Source organism: Sturnira hondurensis, unplaced genomic scaffold (genome assembly GCF_014824575.4).
Source record: "Sturnira hondurensis isolate 20B ecotype Veracruz unplaced genomic scaffold, ASM1482457v3 Scaffold0000880, whole genome shotgun sequence".
Lineage (NCBI taxonomy): Eukaryota > Metazoa > Chordata > Mammalia > Chiroptera > Phyllostomidae > Sturnira > Sturnira hondurensis.
Genome location: NW_028073511.1, coordinates 12893419 through 12914720, shown reverse-complemented (window position 1 = coordinate 12914720; position 21302 = coordinate 12893419). Strand labels below are relative to the sequence as shown.

Genomic DNA, 21302 nt, shown 5'->3' with positions numbered 1-21302 from the left:
AAATGTCCGTAATACCAGAATGAGGTTGTTCAGCCGTCTTTAACCTTGGAGGTAACCTACAACAGTATCTTATAGTGCATGTAAGCGCCCAAATGTTGCGTTTAAAACACTTATCTAGGGCCCCAAGTATGTCTGTGTTCTTTTTCTACACAAATAATCTATAGCAGGAAAAAATGCCTCCGATTATGGGAAAGCCATTATTAACAAGAGTTTGTTATGCCCCTAGAATGGAGCTTACCAAGTAGGGGAGTTCTGTAAGGGGGTAAAAATGAGCGTACATTTCTGGATTGTCAGAATCACAGCACCACTGTTGGTCTGGCAGATATTTCTCTCCAACCAAGATTTGATCCGGTGTTAGTTCTTTAAATGCCAACGTGCTGAAGGCATTCTGTTTTCAGTTCTGTGTGCTAGTAGTTAGATGTTCTTTCTTATATGGTCTTTATGCTTTAATTTTAAAAAATATTTGTTTTATTTTTTTAAAAGATTTTATTTGCTTATTTATAGAGAGAGGGGAAGGGAGAAAGAGAGGGAGAGAAATATCAGTGTGTGGTTGCCTCTCACGCTCCCCACACTGGGTACCTGTCCTGCAACCCAGGCATGTGCCCTGACTGGAAATTGAACCAGTGACCCTTTGGTTTGGAGGCCCACACTCAATCCACTGAGCCACACCAGCCAAGTTTATGACAGTGCTTTATATTTTAATATTTCTTACCAAAATGTGGTTTTCTTCCTCTCATTCCTGAGCAGATTTTCTCCAACTTAGAAAAACGTTTTCAAATTCAAGCAGTATTGAAACTGCCAAGTTAAAGTGCCATTTAATTTTCTGTGTTACTGGCAGCCAGTCTGAAGACTGTTCCCAGTCTTACCACAAGTTGACTGCTTAACACAAGTTGACTGTTACAAGGGATGGACGGGGAGGAGAGAACAGAAGATAAAAGGAAATTTCATCCTGACCTCCTGTCGCTTGTAAGGCCAGTTCAGTTGACCTGTCTTTAGGGGAACTGTGAAAATTCAAAAACTAAGTAAATAAAACAGGATATGATAAGAAAGTTATGCTAAATTGTAGGTAAACACCTGCCATAAGCACTTTTAAACCAAACGCAGTGCAGTTTGCCTGATGGCACAGGAAAGGGGGCTGTCAAAGCTGGCTGACTACACTCTGCTGCTGTTGTCTTAGCAGCCAGAAAAACCAGGGTTGACCCTAAAGGTCTCAACTGCTTCGGAGTCAGCAAATAGTCTGGTCGTGGGTTTAGGAAATCAACTGTATTTACTACAATACTTAAAACAAAAACAAAAAGAAACAAATTTTGATACCCTTTAAAGCAGATATGCCTCAAGATCCCAGGACTTTTCATTTGCCAAGTGGCTTTCTCACTTTCTCCTTCTCCAGACACAATGGCCAAAATAATGAACATTTGCATTTCTATTAAGGCAGATAACTTCATAAATTGCTTCCATCGTAATTCTCAACTTCATCTGGAGAACTGTGGTGGAAGCAACTTACTATGCATCTCTCCTTAACCGCAGCACCTCATTCCATTGGTGAGCTCCCTGGAACCTTTCTCCCACATTCTATTGTCCCTTTGGAGCTAAATGGAAAGCAAGGGGCGGTTTGCTGTAAAGCTTATTGTCTTGTCTTTTTATCTCATAAGCCTCCAGCAGACTCTGTTTGCTATTAGATCAAAGTGAACGCTGATGCTTATTTAACCTCATGCAGGCGATGCACCTGGCCATCCCGCTCCTGCCAGAGCTAGTGAATTAGACAGACGGGTTTCCGCCTGAGCGCTGCCCTCTGTGGGGATTCAGCTTTTGTGCAGTCAGTATTTCCAGGTGATGTGCACTGTGGCAGTTCCAATGTTCCTTTTGCATTCAGGCCAGAGGCTCAGCTCAGACCTAAAACACTTGGTTCTGTGTCTGGGGCACATGCACCAATACTTACTTCAGGTGACAGCATGCTGACTTCTCGCTAACATTCTCTTTTGATATAGAGTAATTTCTGTAGAGAATGACCAGCCCAATCAATGTCTTTTCTTAGTGAGAGACTTAGAGTGAGGCATGATTATAACACAGTTGCATGGTAACCAGAAACACTCCTGAATTTCATAGTGGGAAGTGGCTTTTGAAAAATATGCATAAAAGAGGAATTCTTGAAAATCTATGCTAATTTACTTACCTTTGTTTCCTACCCTTCTCTTGTTTTCGTAGCCATCATTTTCTGTGTCTAGCCCAGGAACTAGTAAGTTCATAGCTTTTGGGTGCTGTTGAGACTGGACTTTTTTGTAATGTGTCCTGTGACTTCTTGTCATGACCTGTAATCCTGGGAAGCCCTGTGGCTTGAACAGGGTGTCAGAGCCTCCTGTCTAAAGAGATGGGGACGCCATGCTTGGCTTGGTGTCAGCATGATCTGGTTCCTGGGAGGTAGTGACCAGCCTTTGTTCCTGTCTGCGTGGGGGGAACCAGCCAGATCAAAGAATGGCTTATTCTTTTGCTGCATTTAGGACCAGAGCTGCTCTTCCGTGGGCTCAGCGCCTGGGCTTGGTCCCTGCTAGTACAATTGTACAGAGCAGCTGTGTTCCCACTTGGCCCAGCTTGCCCAAGCTGTCTGTAGAGTGACTCGAGTTACTGAGAAGTGATGTCACCAGCCCACGTGCAGCTTGGAAGGTGGGGAATGTAGCAGGCCAGCAGGCTGTGGCCCTGGCAGTGTGGTTAGTCTTGTGCAAAGTGGGTCATGCTGTTCCCATGATTCCAGATCAATAGGCAAAGTATCAAGGGTTTTTCAGGGCCCTGTGCCTCCCTCGGTCCTTTAGAAACCTACAGAACTGTATGTATGGCTTGGCCTACAGGCCACTCAGCAAGTTCCCAATTCACCCAGCGGGGCTGGCTGGCCCAGCCTGGCAGTGAAAAATTCATTTGCTGACACCTTTTGTGCTGTTCCTGTGGCACAGCAGATAGGCTCAGCAAGGGAGATGAGAAGGAAAAGGGCACGGTGTTGGCAGGCAGGCTGTAGCCAGGAGCATGAGGGGATGGTGGCAGCGAGAGCAGTTAAGGATTGGCCCGCTTCTGTTCCCAGCCTGTCTGCCACACGCTCTCTGCAGTTACGCTGTATGATGGATGTCTGTGGACCACCTCTGAGCCAGGTCTGGGCACTGGGCAGGGAGCGGAGGACAGGCCTCCCGACTTGCTCCCTGAGCTGTGGGCCATGCCACCCACCTGTCCCTCTCACTGAAATGCCCTTTCTCATGGTAAGTGGTTTGTGATCTCCATTCAGGTCTGCTCTGTTGTCATCATCTCAGGGTGGCCTTTCTAACTGCATTTCGCAAAGCGAATTCCCACTCTGTGATCCCACCACCTTTCCCCGGCTTTAATTTTTCTTGCCATCAGATACATCACATAACATTTTATATGTGTGTGTTTCTACCCCAGCCTGGAATTTTTGTTCCCTTGGGGCCCTAGTGCCTCCTAGCCTGGCACATAGGAGGCACTCAGTAAGCATGTGATATGAATTTGAAAAATGAATACATGGTAACGAGGGATGTTAGATATGTGGCCGGCTAGACAGAAACATGACATCATGCAGAGTAAAGGATAAAAGCAAACCTTTGGTGACTATGGTGTTTCTTGGTAACCTGTGTAAAAACAAACAGCCCATCTAAGAAGGTTCCAGTTCATGTCCAGTTGTGGGTGTGGTGGGGGACATCTGGAGACAACCTTTAACAGCGGAGTCCAGCGCAGAGCCAGGCCTGTGATTCACGGATTGGGCCTCTGCTGGTCAGGGGCCTGTGCTCCAGGGGTCGCCTCTGCCCTTCCTCCCTTCCTCTTCAACACAGGCGTTTTGGGAATCATGAGCGATTCTGAAAATTACGGTTATTTTCCACGTGTGTCTTTTTACAGAATGTTTCTCTAGCTAGCTATTTTACATGTTCCTGAGTCTCATTGTGAAAAGTCCCGCAGATGTAAGAGAAGAATTCTCAAGCTGAAAAGAAAGGCAGTCTGAGAACAGGCGTGCTGTTGCTGCCAGACCACCCCTGGTGTGCGCTTTTGCGTAGAGGTGTCCGTCCGAGAAAGACAAGAGTGCTCCCAGGCTTGCCAGCTTCCAGGGGGCCTCATTCGAGCCGGGTTTAGACTTGGATGATTAGGACAGATGGTTGGTAACTGGATTCTTCAGTATCTCCAAATACTAAACTCCACACCCTTTGCTGGCCTGCTGCTGGGTTCAGTACACTTGGACTGAAATTTCCCCGTATGTTTAGTCAAGCTGCTTTTCTGTTGCTGTGATGTTAGCCTAGTTTCTTAAGTTCAGCTTTGTCCTAGGCATTGCCCTTGTAATGATAGCTCATTTATGCCACTTTCTTAAGGGCCTCATTTTTTTTCTGGGGTCCACTCATGATCTTTCTCCTCCCCGAGCTCCATCCCACAGGCCTGTTTCCCATCATTTTTAACACTTCTTTACAGCTGTTTCCAGCTTTTCTATGGGCTCCTTAAACCAAAACTGGTCACAGTTTCTGAAGGCCTCTTAGTTAAAAATTGTAATGTTTCCCTACTGCTTTTGTCAGGGACATTCCTGGTGTCAGACCCCAGGATACTGGTGTTTGAACTTGATTTATAGCTTGGTATTAAATGTGTACAAACAGCCTGTTTTAGTGCACATTATTCTAGCATCTACTCTTTTGCAAACTGGATTTCATGTTTGGTTTATGGCATCGGGCTTTTCTCCCCATTGTGAAGGTCTAGTTTGTTCTCGGTCTCCGGGGGAGCTTCTTTGCATTTATTCCAGTTCAGCAATCCTTTGTACACAATAAGTGTTTGATATTTGTGTATTTAATTAGTGTGTTCATTTTAGCCTTGTCTTTGGGTTTAGATCATGTCTCACACTGACAGGTTCCTCTCTCCTGTGGTGTTACCAACCTCTCTATTTTTGTGGCTGGGGGCCTTTTAGAACTTGAAGTGGACATTGTGGTTTATCACAACCACTGGGGGCTCACTGATGACATTTAGTGGACTGGCCCAGGCACAGAGTGCCAGCCACGTCTCTGCTGAGAAGACTGGTGCCCACCAATGGCTGGCAGTGCTCATTGTGCAGTTGAGCCCGAGGCACACACACAGTGGGCAGCATTTACTGAGGGCTTACTGCATGCTGGGCACTGCCCTGAGGGCACCATCTGACCTTCTTAACAACCTTTAGAGGGAATTACTTTACTATTTCCCCCATTTTACAGATGGGAGGTTACAGAACATGTCCTAAGTCCCATTGCTAGTAAGTGGACAAAATAAGTTTCAAACCCATCATAGACCCACTTAATCACATGCCAGTGTGTTATGCCTGCTCTTAGCTCCTTCATGCTTGATACCTGAGTGGTAGACCCCTCAGTGAGCTGTCTACCCAACAAGTAATAGCAGGGTCTAGATTTAAAATGTCTTGGGAGAAGGTAAGTCTGTCCATCAGCTTGTCCGTCAGTCCTGGGGCTTACGACCTCGCTCCTTCTTGAGCAGTATCTTTATTTGCTTTTGCTTGAGGTGCAAGGGGACCCTGTGCGCTCCATATACACGCCCTGCCATCCATGACAGATGGATTTAAATTGTGTTAGCAGTTCAGATTTCACAAAAGCATGGTGGTTGTCTCCCAAAATTGGCATTTTTTAGATAATTTTTATAAACTATGCAAAAATAGATAAGACTATCACTTTTTTAAACAGCAGAACTTCTAACAGCCTGTCATAGATAAAATGTTTCCAACTTAAGGGTAGAATCCTTAAATAAGGATTCTGTTGAGGAGATGCAAAGCTAGAACGTCTTCTTTAGATGTTCTAGAGTTTTTGTCCCCTAAAGAGATTCAGTCTGAGGGAAGACAGCGGCTCAGCATAAGAATGGTCTTAGGGATTGCAGTATGGTAAAATGCTGTTTAATTTTTGAATTTCAGAAGCGACCTAGTGGCCTGGTTGTGTAACTATTGAGGGACAAAGGCGGCACACTCAGTTGTTGGCACTTGGATCTGTGGTGGCTTCTTGATTTCCAGCCATGGGTTGAAGGAGTGCGTGCCCTCCTTGAGGTCCCCTCCAGGGCTGGACAGATGTCAGGGCCAGAACCCTGGCAGCTTCTGCTCTCGCTGTCACTGCTGGCCTCACACAGCTCCCTCTCACAGCTGGGCTGGGTAGAGCCCACTCGGTAGTTCCAGGAGTTAGCCAAAGAATACACACACTGCAGTGTGGCGAGCCAAGGAAATGGAGTAGCGTTAAATGGTTAACAACTTAGTTGATAAGACTGATTTTGCCTTTGCTCTTGGAAGGTGAAATACTTATGATTATTTCTGTAAGAGTAATGAATGACCAGGAAAGCTGAAAATGTTAATGTGTATGAAAATCTAGTTAATGTGTATGAAAAAATGTATAGCTACCCTGTAAATGTAAATCTTAAACAGGGGGAAAATGTAGGGATTTATGAAATCTTAGAAGATGGAGTTAGATCTGTAACTATTGATATGATACTATCCTCAAGGTGTTCTGTTAAGTGAAAACAGGTGAGTAACATTCCAGCAGGTCCTGGAATACCGTTGTTTCACCATAATGTTGGTGAGACGCCATGAGAACTTAACTCTCATTTATACCCATTAGCCTGTGGTGAAATGGCTTCATTTATTTGCCACAGTTTGTATTGACGACATTAGGGAGGACTGAACTGTGTGTACTTTTTGGTGTAACAGTATCTTTTATAAGCTGCTTTTTTTTACTGTGACCTCCCCACCCCCAGAGTACAAATATATTTTACACACAGCTGAGTACACGATACTTAAAAACATGATACAATAACATCAAAGATTTATGAAAAAACATTCTCACTTTGATTATTAATCCATTTATTAATTTTAATACAGACTTAACCTAACCATCTACTAATATATGATCTACATCTACAGCCCAAATTTGTAAAAACACCCATTTGGCATGACTTTGTTTGTGTTCAGAAGTGAAAAATCTTGGGAAATATACCCAATAAATCTTACCATTAGGTTCCTTCTGACATTGGGGCTTAAGGGATTGTGGATGGAGGGAAGTGATGAGATTTTTTTTACCACTTCTATTCATTTTTTTTCCTTGCTGCGGTTTTTGTTTTTTTAGTTGTTTTTAAGCATTTCTAGGTTTAATTGAGTTGATTGGTTGGCACAGTCGCTGATTGGAAGGAAATACTCTGGAACCCTCTCCTCCCCCAGCCTGTACCTGCCCCCAGAGACACCTGGGACTGACTGCAGGGGTCAGGGCTCCTGTCCCAGAGGTGAAGTGGTGTGGCGGGGCAGGCTGGGAGCCAGGTGCCTGGCCCTGACTGGCTGAGTGACCTGGGCTGGTTTCTTACCCTGTCTAAGCCTGAGGTCTTCATCTGTGCTGCCATCTTGACTAAGTCCCTCTGGATTGTCCCTGAATTTGTTTTTAATACTTGAATTTTCTACTGTGGGCATGAATGAAGTATTACCAATGATAATAGACCTAACGAGCAGAGAACACCAGCGCACGGTGGCATGCCTTTCTGTGACACAGCTCCTCCTGCCTTTGTTGCCTTAGCCCAGGCTTTGCTTCTTGCCGGGATGGGTCTGCGGCTGTCTGCCACCTTCCAGTCCCGTTCTCCGCTCCTCCCACTGAGATTTCAGCTTCACCAGAAGAGTTTTCACGGAACTGAGAAGCAGAGTTTAGACTGGCACTCCTAAAGTGAATTCACAGGATTGTGTCTTTCCTTTTGATTTCCAAATTAGAACTAGCACATAAGTTACCTTTGTGAGTTAAAAAAAGAGTTTTAGTATGAGGAATTTAACCTTGTCCATAGCATAGTCTTTGAAAAGAATTTGTTCTTGTTATTTTATGAAAAAATACGACGTAACAAGCATTTTGAGTAGAGCTTAATGTTTTTTTTTTCTTTAATAGGTTTTAAAATGGAAAATTTTGATGCGTCACTTAGTACCTATTTCAAGGCATGGCTAGGCCCCCGAGGTAAGGTGGTTTTCAGTTTCACTTACTTTCCCTCCCAGCCCCCCCACTTCCCCGTTAGCCACTTGTAAATAAATATTGCACCATGAGATTCTAGAAAACTTGAGCATTTTCTGTGATAAGAGTAATGCTTTGTCCTGGATAACAAGGGGCTTGGAGAAGTCCTCTGATGTCATTGAAATGGTGAGTGTCCCTTGGCTGTTGGAGCAGAGAAACAGCTACCGTGACTCTGCTTGCTTTAGCTGGAGATCAAATTATGCCATGCAGCTTGTAGCCTGAAAATGCCAATATTTCACCATGATCACCTGTGTGTTTTCCTCAATTCTCTGAGTCTCCAGCTGAAACTGGCTTCCAAAATGCACTGCTGCACTAGCAATTAAAACAAATTCTTTGCCTTTTACCATTTTTAGGGCATTTTTAATGTCCTTTCATGTTGTGTCACGTCAGCAAGTAAATGTACACTTACATTCATTTTTTTATATTTCTCTTTTAGAAAGTAAATTAGCTCCATGTGGCTTTCCTTTAATGTCATCTGAAACGTCTTTTTAAAAAAATCCTCACTCAAGGATATGGCTATTGATTAGAGAGAAGGGAACATCAACGTAAGAGAAACATTGATTGGTTGCCTCCTGTATGTGCCCTGACTGGGGATCGAACCCATAGCCTTTCGATGTATGGGATGGTGCGCCAAGCAAACTGAGCCATCTGGCCAGGGCTAGAATGTCTCTTAATGTCTTATCTATAAAGAACGAACTTTTTAGGTTCACAGAAAAACTGCAGTTTTAAAACAGGTTTTTTAAAAGATCCTCAGTTTCACTTGTGATTATTAAAATACAAAAGAAAGTAACAAAAGACTCTTTATTTGGCAGAGATGAATCATATGTGTGATACCATTTGTAATAATAATCATGAAGTGGAGAAGGTCTGAATTGGTGTAACCTTTCTGGAAGGTAGTTGTGTCTTCTATTGAAATTAAAATGCATGTGACGTTTGACTTAGCTGTTCTAACCTTAAGAATCTGTGCTACAACCAATGCAAAGATGTGTATCAGGATGCTCCTTGCAGCATTGCTTGTGAAAACTGGAAATAACTTGGCTGCCCATCAGTAGGGGACAGGTTAAATAAATTTGTACACAGCCAGTGGAAAAGAACAAGTTAGATCCATCTGTATATCTACATATGCTTGTGTTGGGACGATGCTTTATGGAACCCAAAAATTCAATTTTAAACGGCTGAAGCAATAATAAAACTTACCAGCTTGCATTACAAGGTCAGGCAATTCCTGCGCTTTTTCAGGGGCTGTATGTCATTAAGTAAGGATGCCTGTTCTTGTCATTTTCTACTTTGCATCCTTAATACATCAGCAGCTTTGTCCTCAGAATAGGTGTCCATACTCTCCATGGTTTTAGGATGACAGTACCTCCAGAGGAGGGAGAAAGCACATTTGCATGGGTTTAAGAACTGGGAAGTTCCTCCCCAGAGCTCTTTTCCAGCTGTCATCTTCTCAAAGCTTCGTGTGCCTGTGTCTGAACCAATCACTAGAGAGTGGGTTAGGATGACCTTAATCAGCTAGGTCCCTGAGGATTTCCCACCTGGGGCTGGGGCAGGGGCCAGGGCCAGCCACCCAGGAGGGTACTAGGCATTGTAGAGGGAGGTTGGATACTTGCTAATATGAAAAGAGAAAGATCTGTTACAAAATTTAAAAAGCAGGTGCAAACAAAGCTCTAAGTAAAAGGAATCGGGAGATGTTTGTGCATTTATTGTGTTTTGTGATATATAATATACACACAAACCTGATGTCAGTTGCTAAGTGGGAACTTGTGTTCTCAGAATTGACAGCTAAACAAAGTGTTCAGAATCCCCTTGTTAAGTTCACTGGGGCCAGCCACTTCCCCGAAGGACTTCTGAGAACCAGCAGTTGAGCAGAACTGACAGAAGCACCGGAACCACCCTAGCACAGCTAGTGGGAGGCGGTAGAGGCCATCTGCCCCTGAAGCCAAGGAAGAAAGCCAGGAACACTAGAGAATTTAAGGTGTCTGCAAGAAAGTAGACTGACAGTAGTTCCCCTCAGTAGACAGAGGCTTGTTTTTCGAAGTCAAGGGGAAAAGCATTGCAGAGATAGCAAGATGGTCCAGCCAGGAGGTCAAAGAAGGCCAAAGGCTGTCCTCACGAACAGCTTTTTCTCAGAGCATGCAGGAGGTGGAACCTGCATGTGCCTTGAGCTCCAGAGTGGGGAGCCCTGGAGAAGCCACAGGTTTGGGGGCTCACTATAGCAGGAGGTGGAGGGGCACATGCTGCAGCGGTAGCTTCCTGGGAGTCAGCCAGAGAGGAACTTGACTTGCAGTGGGTAAATAACACCCACAGAGGATCTGACTGCCGGGGACTTTACTCCATCCAAGGAGACTCTGTCAGATGGCTGCCGGCAGCTGCTTAGAAGGACTTCCCTTTTCTTCATGCCTACATAGGAAAGGGGATGGACTCAAGGGAGATCTCTCCTGTACCAGTAGATCCCTTGAATCCTTGTAAGTCTTCTCTCTCAAGCTTCTACTCCTCACATGGTTCTTACATACCTTAAATAGTCACTTGCTGATCATTGCTGCTTCACCCTCACCTAAAAAAAAATCAGTGTGCCCGTGCTGTTGACCATTGTGCTCACAGCAGATGCTGCCTGTCTGCTCAGTGACCGTCAGTAAGTTGGCTAAATGGCACGTTTTCTCAGAGTCCGCGCATGCTGGGAGGACTTGCTGACTCTTGGCTGAGATAGAGGACCTCACAGTTCCAAGACCGCCATTTCTAGGGTTTCGTTATCCCATGCATAATTTAACAAATCAGATTAATAAATCCCATTAGTGGAAAATTCCGATTTTCCTCCTTTTTTAAAGATTTATTGGAAAGGATTTTAAAATTATTTTATTTAGCAAAAGCCATAAGTAATATACACATTATTGGTCAAACATGTAACGAGCAGCTTCACCTTGTATGACCCAGATTGAAACCTCATGCTTCCTCTTGTTATCTTGCTGGTAGTAAGAATGTTAGGTAAGTGTTATAAAATTGTGGTCAGAGAAATTGTTTTACTATTTGAAAAATGTGGTGTTTTTTAATATTTACTGTATTACTCACTAAATATTGTTCCTGTATTTTTTTCCAGATACCCGAGTGAAAGGATGGTTTCTTTTGGACAATTACATACCTACTTTTATCTGCTCCCTCATATATTTACTAATTGTGTGGCTGGGACCCAAATACATGAAGAACAGGCAGCCCTTCTCTTGCCGAGGAATTTTAGTGGTGTATAACCTGGGCCTCACACTGCTGTCTCTCTACATGTTCTGTGAGGTAGGTTAGAGGTTGACATGGGCTTCCTCTCCCCGTACTCACGCACCATCCTGAACTGTGCTCCTAAATGAAGAAAGGATGGCGAGAGAGCTGGGCAAGCAAGTATATTCATGCCATTTGAGTGTGTTTTAAAAGTGATTTTTCAAAATACCAGACCTGTTTGTACAAATATGGCTTCTGTTTGTACAAATAGCCTTTGCTATTAATTCTCCTGTTTCACTTTGTATTTAGAATTAAAATGAATATTTCCGAAATAATCTTATGCAAATGAAATACAGAGTGGGAAATGAACAAAGTGTAGAAAACTGAACTATAAGCATTTTATTATTAAGCATTTAATAAATAGTTCTTGTTTGGGGGTGGGGAGGAAGGAAGTGGGTATTTCTTGAGTTTGGTCATGTTTATGGTAAGTCAGCCTCTCTATCCTAATCTGATCACTGTAAATAGTTTTGAGATCTGATTTTGTATAAGCTAAGAAGAGTGGATATGAGCTCTGCTGTTAAGGTTGGAATGGTCTCTGAATGTTCAGACCCTAGTATTTCTACGTAACTGAAATGTTGAAAACTGCCTTCAGTGATCTCAAAGGCAAATGTAGCTTAAGTGAAAATGAAAGTCAAAGCAGAATCAATTCCATGTCCTTCCTGTTTTGCAAAGTGTAGTAATACAGCCTCTAAAGCTACAGGACAGCAGGGCCATCCCTCCAGTGGTAAACAACACAATTTGTGTGCAGTTTTAGGGGAAGGGCTATACCTTTCAGGCTTATAACACAGATGTTTTACAATGCAAAACTATTGCTACGCTTCTGGGGTGGAGAACTTTAAGCCATAACTACACACTTTTAAGCAGTCGTATTTAAATTGTTAACCTTTTTCTGCGGCTTTAATTCTCCAAAGAGTAGTAAAGAAAATAAGGGGAGGAGGGGAATCTTAATGTTTAAAGAAAGAATAGATTTACCAGCAGCCCCAGGCTGTGCTGTCTCCCTGTCTGCCTGTGTGTGTGTGTGTGTGTGTGAGAGAGAGGCTACGGGTGTACACGCTGGAGGAAGCATGTGCTTGATCAGCAGAGGCATTGTAGCTGTGGATGGTCTGTGTCGTGTTCTCCCACATGTGTTTCAGAAGCCACGGTAAAGATTCTGTGACTAGGACGGGAGATGCTACTATCATTACTTATATTCTTGACCTCTGTCAGGTGCTTACAAGTCATTTTTTGCTTTTTTCTGTCCTATTCTAGAACGAAGGCAGTTTAACTAGCCTCCAAGATGGATATTGCAGGATGGAGGTAGGGCCAGTGCCCGGGAGTGACTCCTGGGCCCAGCCCTGTGCACATCTGTCTGTGTTGAAGGGACAGGACCGCAGCAAGCCGTCAGGTTTTTCAGAGTGAACTGTTTACTTTCTCATAATTCATAGATGATAGAGCTATTTCCTTAAGAAAGCTTTTGTAGAGTTTGTTATTATATTTAACAGTCATCTTGAGAAAAAATATTTAAGATTATTAAGTCTCATAGAACTTAATCATCTGCCATAAATGTCTCTTTAACCCTAGAGATAGAGCTGTAAGTTCGTAACTTAACCTCTTTCCAACAGATAATTTCTTGGTGAAGAGAGGAGGCAAAGTGCTGTATAAATTGCAGCTATGCATAAGTGACCGAATTAGGGGGTCCGAAGGCATTATAAGAAGGAGTGTAGATTTTCTGCCGACAGCACGTGAGAACGACAGGCATTGAGCAGTGCCCAAACGTTGACTGTAGAGATTTAAGAAGTATACAGAGGAGGGAAGTAACAGTTTTAACTCACAGTTTAAAGTACATAGAGAAGTCATAGGGAAGGGGGCAATAATCCTTTAATTAAATGGAGATTGTAACCTCTACCCAGATCAGATATGCTTCAGTTGGAAAGAAGCCCTGGTACTCCAACTTAAATGATGTTTACACATGGGGTTTTTTCCTGACCTTTTTTCTGCACTTATGTAGATTCATGGGGAATAACTGTTAGAACAAATTGTTTGCCAAGTTTTTAATTTCACTTTAGCTACTGGTTTTTCTTTTTGAACTTAGCATTTATACCCTAGTGAGTGCTGAAATGTAGGAGGGAAGTTGTGGAGCCCACCTGGGCCCCCTCGCTTCAGAGAACGACCCCAAGAGTTACAGCATTCCCTGTGGCCACACAGCTGGCAGAGTCCTCACTGTCAGTCTCCAGGGTAAACCCTTTTGCTTATCTACATATTTGGGTCTGTCAGGAATTGAAAAAATAAATACTTAGTATTTGATATTTTTGTTTATTTAATCCTGTGGTATGAATTCACAGCTGCCTTTGTGAGTTCTATGTTAAGACAAATAAAATTGTCACCAAAGCAGACAAGGAAAAATCTTAAAAAGGAAAGGGGGGACACAGAAACTTTAAAATTGTTAGAAGAAAGTAAATGACAGTTTTAAAATTGAGTAATTTAGTTTAAAATATAGGGGGAGGAGGAATAGTTTATGCATTTAGTAGGAAGAAATGAAACGGAAAATGGTGGTTTTACTCCTAATTATCTCATGAACTCAGTATTTCTTTCCAGGAAAAAGGTCCTAGATTCCCGATTAGAAGTATGTTTGAACAGCGGGATGTTTTAGGTTGAAAGTACAGGACTTTATGGCAAGCCTTTTAGGTGCTAAGATCACAGTCGGTGGTGAAGGCTCAGAAGTAAAATTTGAAGTTATAGAAGAGAAATAACTTAGTTTGCAGCTCTCAGCTTTGTGAAACTTCCCTCAGAGCAAACATAAAAATCTTGTGTCCCTTTCTTCCCCCAGAGATTCAGGGCATATTTCATCTGAATAAATGCCCCACTGTTGGGGGTTTTTTTTTAATGTTTAAACTATCCACATGTCTTGTTCCCAAGCTCCAGATTGGGAATCCCCACCTACCCATCATGAAATTGGGGCTTTTCTGAATTATGTAGCATTCACCCAGGCTGGACTCGAGCTTCCCTTGGCCCACCCAGCAGGCTCTGCCAGCCACTTCTGACTCCTTTGTGTTCATGTATCACACCTGGGGTTCCCACTTCGGCTGCTGCTCTGTCCTGATGTGGAGCCATTTTGGTTTGTCTCTTCTCTCCTCTTTACCCCTGGCCTCACCACTCTAAGCAAAGAGGATCTAAGTGCTTGATTTGCTACCATCAAGAGGGACTGTCCCTGTTAATCAGGTGCTTCCATGCCCTGATGCTGGGACTCATCAGTAGCTGCTGGGGGCCGTGTTGCACAGCTCACGTGGCTTGGAACTGAGCGAACTGCCTGCTAACCTTCCTTAGGAGGAGACACTGAGCTTTCTTAGCCTGTCCATTATGCCCAGCTCTACTAGGTCCCCTCTGCCCCTTCCACACCAGGCTCTTTCATCTTTGGTCTCTATCCCTTAAAAATCCCCTCTTCCTTTCCGACCTAAGCCTACTTCAGTTTGACAACCTCCATTTCATTTTTGAGGATTCTCTCAAATATCGGTTCCTCTGTAAAGTGGTGAGAGGACTCAGCTACAGAGCAGTGACTTTTCAGTGTGGTTTGCTTCCGTTCCTAAAGATCATGACATAATCCTTTCCATTAAAGTGCTCTGGTAGATGTGCCCTGTAGCATCCTTTCACACAGGATGAGTGTTGTAACAATGTGTCTTAACGTCTGTCTCCCTTTGTGCGTGTGGTCCACCAAATGTGTCCTGAGCATTAAGCTAGGAAAAAAGCAAATGCTAGAGCCGTCATTTTACTTTATTCAACAAAGACAAATCACAGATTACAGACGATATTATTTTTTGAGTATTTATGTGTGTTTATTCCCTTGCAAGTAGAGCTGTATGTTGTAAGTTGTGTGAAAGAATTCTCTCACGCACATATTCAGAACATTTAAAATGTAGTTTTAAAACAATGATTGACAGCTAACTGGATAGATGAATCTGGATTCGCACAGATCCAAAACGTGTTCTTTCTTTCCCTTTGCAATTTTCATATTAAATATTCTCCATATAAAATTACATAAATAATGTCTATGCATCTAATATACTGACATTTTCTTATTGGTTTGAAATTTTGTCTATAAAATATAAAATGCATTTAAAATACAGCTCCTCAGATGTAAATTTCTTATGAAGTTTATATATTTCTTCTCTGGAAATATATTAATGCTTTTATTACATATGTATGTATGTATGTATACATGACAATATATAGCATATTCTGATACAGTTTCTTAAAATTCTCAAAGCCTGGGTTGGTGGCTCAGTGGATTGAGCATGGGCCTATGAACCAAAGGGTCACCGGTTCAATTCCCAGTCAGGGCACATGCCTGGGTTGTGGGCCAGGTCCCCAGTAGGGGGTGCACGAAAGGCAACCACACATTGATGTTTCTTTCCCTCTCTTTCTTCCTCACTTCCCCTCTCTCTAAAAATAAAAATCTTAAAAAAAAAAAAAACAGCCAGCCCTGGCTGGTGTGGCTCAGAGGATTGAGCACTGGCCTTTGAACCAAAGGGTTGCAGGCCAAGTTCCGAGTTGAGGGCGTATGTGAGAGGCAACCATACATTATGGTTTCTCTCTCTCTTTCCCTTCCCCTCTGTCTAAAAGTAAATAAGTTTTAAAAAATCTTTTTTAAAAGCCAAACATTTAAAATTTTTACATAACTGGTATACTGTTTATACTCTTTTTCAAATAACTTTCTTCGGGCAACATTATATGAGGTCTGTCCAGAAAGTATCCAGGCATGTAATATAAAATATGCATTTATTTTAAAAGATACAAGAAGCATCGTACATAGGATAATGTTGCCTTAGTCCCCTTCAAAGTAGACGCCTTGGGACCTCACACAGTTCTCCCAATCACCATCAGCTGCCCTTATTTTTGTGAATCTCGTCAATGGTCTGAAATCTCTTCTCTTTCAAAGGTGATTTCAGTCTTGGGAAAAGCCAGAAGTTGCAGGGTGCCAAATCTGGGCTGCAGCGGGGCTGAGTCACCTGGCTGATTTGATGTTTCACCTTTGAACTTTGCACAAGACATGATGCATGAGGGGGTGCAATGTCCTGATGAAGCTGCCAGTCAGCAGTTGCCCATAGCTTCAGCCTTCTGAATCAGAATAGTTTCCATAGAGGAATGTTCAAGCTTAATGCAACATTTGATGCAGATTTGTTGCTCTATTCAGTCATTTTGAATGCAACGGCCACACAGTACACATGCCGACCCTTTAGCTCCTACCACCCCCACTGAGTAATACAGTGCGCATGCACATTCCAGGCCACGCTCCTTGGCTGCCAGGTTACTTTGATGTCACACAAACCATTCTTGTTATATTAACAATGGCTGTACTTTTTCCAGACTTCATGTTTTGAGATGAATCCATCTCAAAATACATATTTTTAAGTTGAATCTTAACGATTTAAATTATTAAGTTTAACTTCTCTGTGTTATTTTAGTGTCAGAATTTCTTATACTGTTTTATCTGGGTTTTGGGGACATGAGAGGATGGACATAGGTTTCCAGTTGTTGTGCCAAATGTCCTTGGTCGTCTCCTGTGCACATGTGATGGTGGTTTTTTGTTTACCAGATATACATATAGGAGTTTAATGACTGGATCTGACAGTCTCTTGCCTTTTAGTGGGGAAATTTAATGCATTTTCACTTAGCATATTAATTATCTATTTGGAATAATTTTATTTTTTAATTTTTATTTATGAATTTTAGAGGGGAAGGGAAGGAGAGAAGTATCAATGTATGGTTGCCTCTGGTGTGTCCCCTGCCGGGAACTGGCCTGCAACCCAGGCATGTGCCCTGGCTGGGAATCGAACTGCGATCATGTGGTTCACAGGCCCGCGCTCAATCCACTGAGCTATACCAGCCAGGGCTATTTGGAATAATTTTAATCTTTTATGTGTGTACATGTTTTCTTTGTCCTTTTTTTCTTTTCTGCTTTCTGTTGACTATCATTTTACTGATTTATAAGTTATTCATTCTAAGTCTGTTAGTTACCAGTAAGTTTTTAACATGCATTGTTGACTCAGTAATGTCTAAATGATTCTTTCTATTTTCCTGAATAATACAAGGACCTTAGAGTATTTCCTCTCTGATTCCCTATCCTCCATGTTACTGTCAGCAAGTGTTTTGGTTCCACCTCTTCCTAAGGTCCTAAGCCGCCATCTCTATCACAGTCAATACTCAGTGATTTTTTTTGCCTCTCTTGGTCTGTGAAATCCATTCTTTCCTTAGTAGTTCAGTTTTCTTCTGAAGTAGTTCTTTTCTCTGAAGGATAAACTCTGTAAATCCCTGTCTGATATAATTTTATTTGTCTTTATATTTAGCAGGGCATAGATTCTACATTAACAGTTCTTTTTTCTCAGTGTCTAGATTTATTCTAAAGAAGTATGTTGCAGTCTCCTTGTTTATTTGTACATAGTCTTTTTCTTTCCAGGTATTTTTAAGTTACATTTAAAAATAAAATAGTGTGCTTAGTCATTTACTTTTATTTATCTCATTCATGGTTTGCATGCCTGAAATCTGAGAATTGGTATGCTTTATTAATTTGGGGAAGAACTTGGCATCATCTCCGTGACTAGGGCCTTTCCTTCTCCGTCTCCACTGCCTCCTAGAGCTCCTGTTAGACGTGTGTTGGACCTTCTCAGGCTCCAAGTGTCCTTTCTCTCGTACTCGTTGCAGCTCTGTATCTTTGCTTTTCATTCTCCTAATTCACTCATACTGAACTGAAGTATGCTTATAGTTCATCTGCTCTTTCTTCCATTTCATTTATTTTTAATTTCAGTGGCTAGTTTATTTCTATGTTCACTGCTCATTCTTTTTTCATTCTGTAATGTGAAAGACTGCTTTTCTCCTCCATGATATAATGACAATGATCTCCAAACTTAACCATTCACTATATTGCTTTTAAAATATTCCTTAAAAAGTTTTCTTTCAGCAACATATGGGAGGCCATGCCTCTGGAAATAATTATTGAATCTACATCAAATTTATTTACCTTTTTAAAAACAAAAAAACAGAACAGTTTATCAGGTGTCCTGTTAAGCATCCCATCTTTTACTTTCGCAAGTAAAAGAAAGATTTGGAAGGACTTGAATGTGAGCTAACTTACTCTTTTCAAGGTAGTTTGCGGGGGGAACCGTACCTTGTAATTAAACATCATGATGTTGGAGTTGTGTTGGTGTGATCTGTGTAGCGTTTCTGTGTTTGTGTCAACAGTGGGGGAGCTGGTTCTGCCTTTGTTCAATTTGCTGTGCTGCCAGAACCAGAGATCAGTATTTTTGAAACTTCTTTTCAAGGTTTCTGGTGCTGCGTTATTGGACAGATGAAAGGACCTGAGTATTTGATGGGGCGGGTGTTCCGCTTGTGCTTCCCCACCTCTCCGTGACTGTGGGGCGGGGGATGGCGGAGCGCCTCCCCAGGCGCCTGACAGGCACTTCCTCCCGGGGCGCTGGCTTCGAACGTCCTTGATAGGACCACAGAGCAGTTGGTTTGGAAACATTATACTCTAAACTGTCTTGTTTTTCTTTCCCTTCAGGGTTTCCTAAAATAGGTATGTTATTGTGGGAAAATGAGATTTGGAAAAACACTTAAAAGATCTTGCAACTGATTGAGTTTTACAAAAACATTATTTGCCAAAATCCTTTGAAAAAGTCAGTATGTGCCTGTTTCCCATTTAAGAGAGGTACAGAAAAGTTGAAACACCTGGTGCGATTGATACTTCTAAGGCCCAACCATTGCCTAAAATAATTCTCACTTTTTATCCCCTTACTACTGAAATTCCTTGCTCAGAAAGAAGCGCAGGCATGGCAGCATACACTGTTACTTGCCCCTCAGTTTATCTGGCACCGCCCTGAGGCAGTGCTGCCCAGTGGATTGAATGGAGAGAAGGATGTGGCTTAGGCAGCAGTCTCCTCATCCCCCACGCCCAGAGGAAGAGGAGGGGATTGCTTCCAGGAGAGAGGCAGCTTTGGGGTGGTTCCAAACCTTGGCCTGACTCCTCTAAACTGACCCTGTAGGTCTTCGGCCACACAGCTTCGCAGCTGGTATAACAAGGAGCATGTCACTGTACAAGCTCACAATAAAGCAGAGTTGGGCTGCAAAGCCAGAGTCAGTAGGTAGGTTGGAGATCTCTCTGTGTAAAGGATGCTCTGGCTGGGCTTCTGTGCACAGTAGGAGCAACACCACTTCAGACCTAGTCGTGGGCCTTCGAGCATTGGAAGCAGAAGTCGCTAGCATTTGGCTAGAATCGTAGCAAAGACAAATATAGTGTCTGCTTTATGCCAGGTCCTAGGCCAGCTCATTTAACGTCCATCACACTGTTATTACTCATTTAATGTTTATCACACTTTCCAGCAGAGAGAGAGAGAGTGCCGGGTAGACCTGGGATCCAAGTTTTTGCTCCAAACCATTGGGCAGCACTGCCTCAAAATGCTAAATCTTAGCTTGAGGTTTTTCTCTCCCCAGCTACTAAGCACCTCCATGGAATATAAAATGAATACTTCTCACCTGGTGTGGGGGAGCAGTCTATCTGAAATCACCTCTCAGGATGCCTGAACAGAGAGAAAAGGGCTGTCAGAATAAGAGGGCAGGGCCTAGAGTTCAGGGAGAAATGCCAAACATACCTGCTTCGGGCTGGGCTGAGGACAAGCTGTTTCTTTGTGCTTTGTTCTAAAGAATTCTCTAGTGCGCAGAGCCGGTCCTTCTGACTGAATCAAGAGTATTCCATTCAGCTCTAACCTGGTGGCCATAAGGGGAGGAAACACTTTCGGAGGTCATGGGTGTAAAATTATCTTAATGAGCATCCTTGTGCTCTGGACATGAAAGATTTGCAATTTAATACCACATGCTTCGACCTGACCCTCTTCCTTAATGGCAGTGCTGAATTGGCCGGCTAAACCCTAGAGGGAATAGGTACATTTAATTTTGTAGTAGCTAATAGTTCATTTTAAACCAAGCATCTGCTGAAGATAAAGATGCAGCTAATAGAGCTTCTTTTCCACAGAATTCTTCATGGGGGGAGTTTCCCACTGTGCTCTTATTAAGGATGCAAAAACAGACAAAGAAGATCAAGGGAGGTGGAACTGCCGTTTGAAACTGTATTTTTACTGAGAGTTGGGACTCCTGGGTGCAAGTTCCAGCAGTGCCTGCAAGAAGCTGTATGACTTCAGGTCACCGATACAATGTCTCATCTGTTTCCTTATTGAAAACATGAGCTTCTACCGGATGTAAAAAGTATACACTGTGAAAATGCCCCCCCCCCACACACACACACACGCTTTTGGTGGTGTTGCTAAAAAATGTCTACTAAAGGGGTTATCTTGTTACTCTGACACCTTGGATGTTGGAGTGAATGACTGATAAGGGCCACTCAGAATGACATTTTTCTCCTTATTTTTAAGTGTTTTGAGTGACCTTGTTCCTTAAGCTGCTTTGGTAGCATTCCAGAACGTACCACAAAAATGGCCATCATGCTAAAGGTTATTCCTCATTTGTGGTTGAAGTTTGTGTTAGATGAGAAGAGTCAGCCCTCAGCATTAGAAATGAGTCGCTCCATGAACTGCGGCTTCCCAGACCAGCAGTGGTGTTTGCCTAACTTTCGTTTAAATGAGAAGGTGCATGAAACCACCTCTGGTTGTCGAATTTGTCTTATAAAGAGAGAAGAAAGCTTCTTGATTGGCTTTAATTGTTGCTCTTCACATGCTTCTGGAATGATTAAAGTTCACTTTACTCCAAAGAAGGACAAAGCTCATATAGCTTACAGTAGTGATGTTTGTATCTTGATTACCTGGAGAAAGCCAGGTAGGGTAAATAATGCTGCTTCGCAGTAGTCGGTGGTGGTCAGGGCAGGTAATGGGGAGCTGTTCATCGTGGCCTGCTTTTTCACTGAAGTACAGTCCTGCCCTCTTTTGAGCTGGTCCCAGAAGCCCTTCCTTTCAGTGCCTTACCTTTGTCCGGCCTCTCCAGCCTCCTGGGCCCTCACCCCTGCAGTGGATTTTCAGGGACCGACCAGAGCAG

The 21302-nt window shown here is 42.8% G+C and overlaps 1 protein-coding gene across 2 annotated transcripts in view; it reads left to right on the top strand.

The window, feature by feature from the left end:
- The window catches only part of ELOVL5 (ELOVL fatty acid elongase 5), a 75814-nt gene that overhangs the window by 38589 nt on the left and 15923 nt on the right, over positions 1–21302 (top strand). For both annotated transcript variants that reach the window (XM_037054965.1, XM_037054969.1), the window contains exons 2-3: positions 7908–7973; positions 11122–11309. In XM_037054965.1, coding sequence (XP_036910860.1) covers positions 7916–7973; positions 11122–11309 — 246 coding nt within the window. In that variant the 5' untranslated portion in view covers positions 7908–7915. The remainder of the gene's footprint in view (positions 1–7907; positions 7974–11121; positions 11310–21302) is intronic.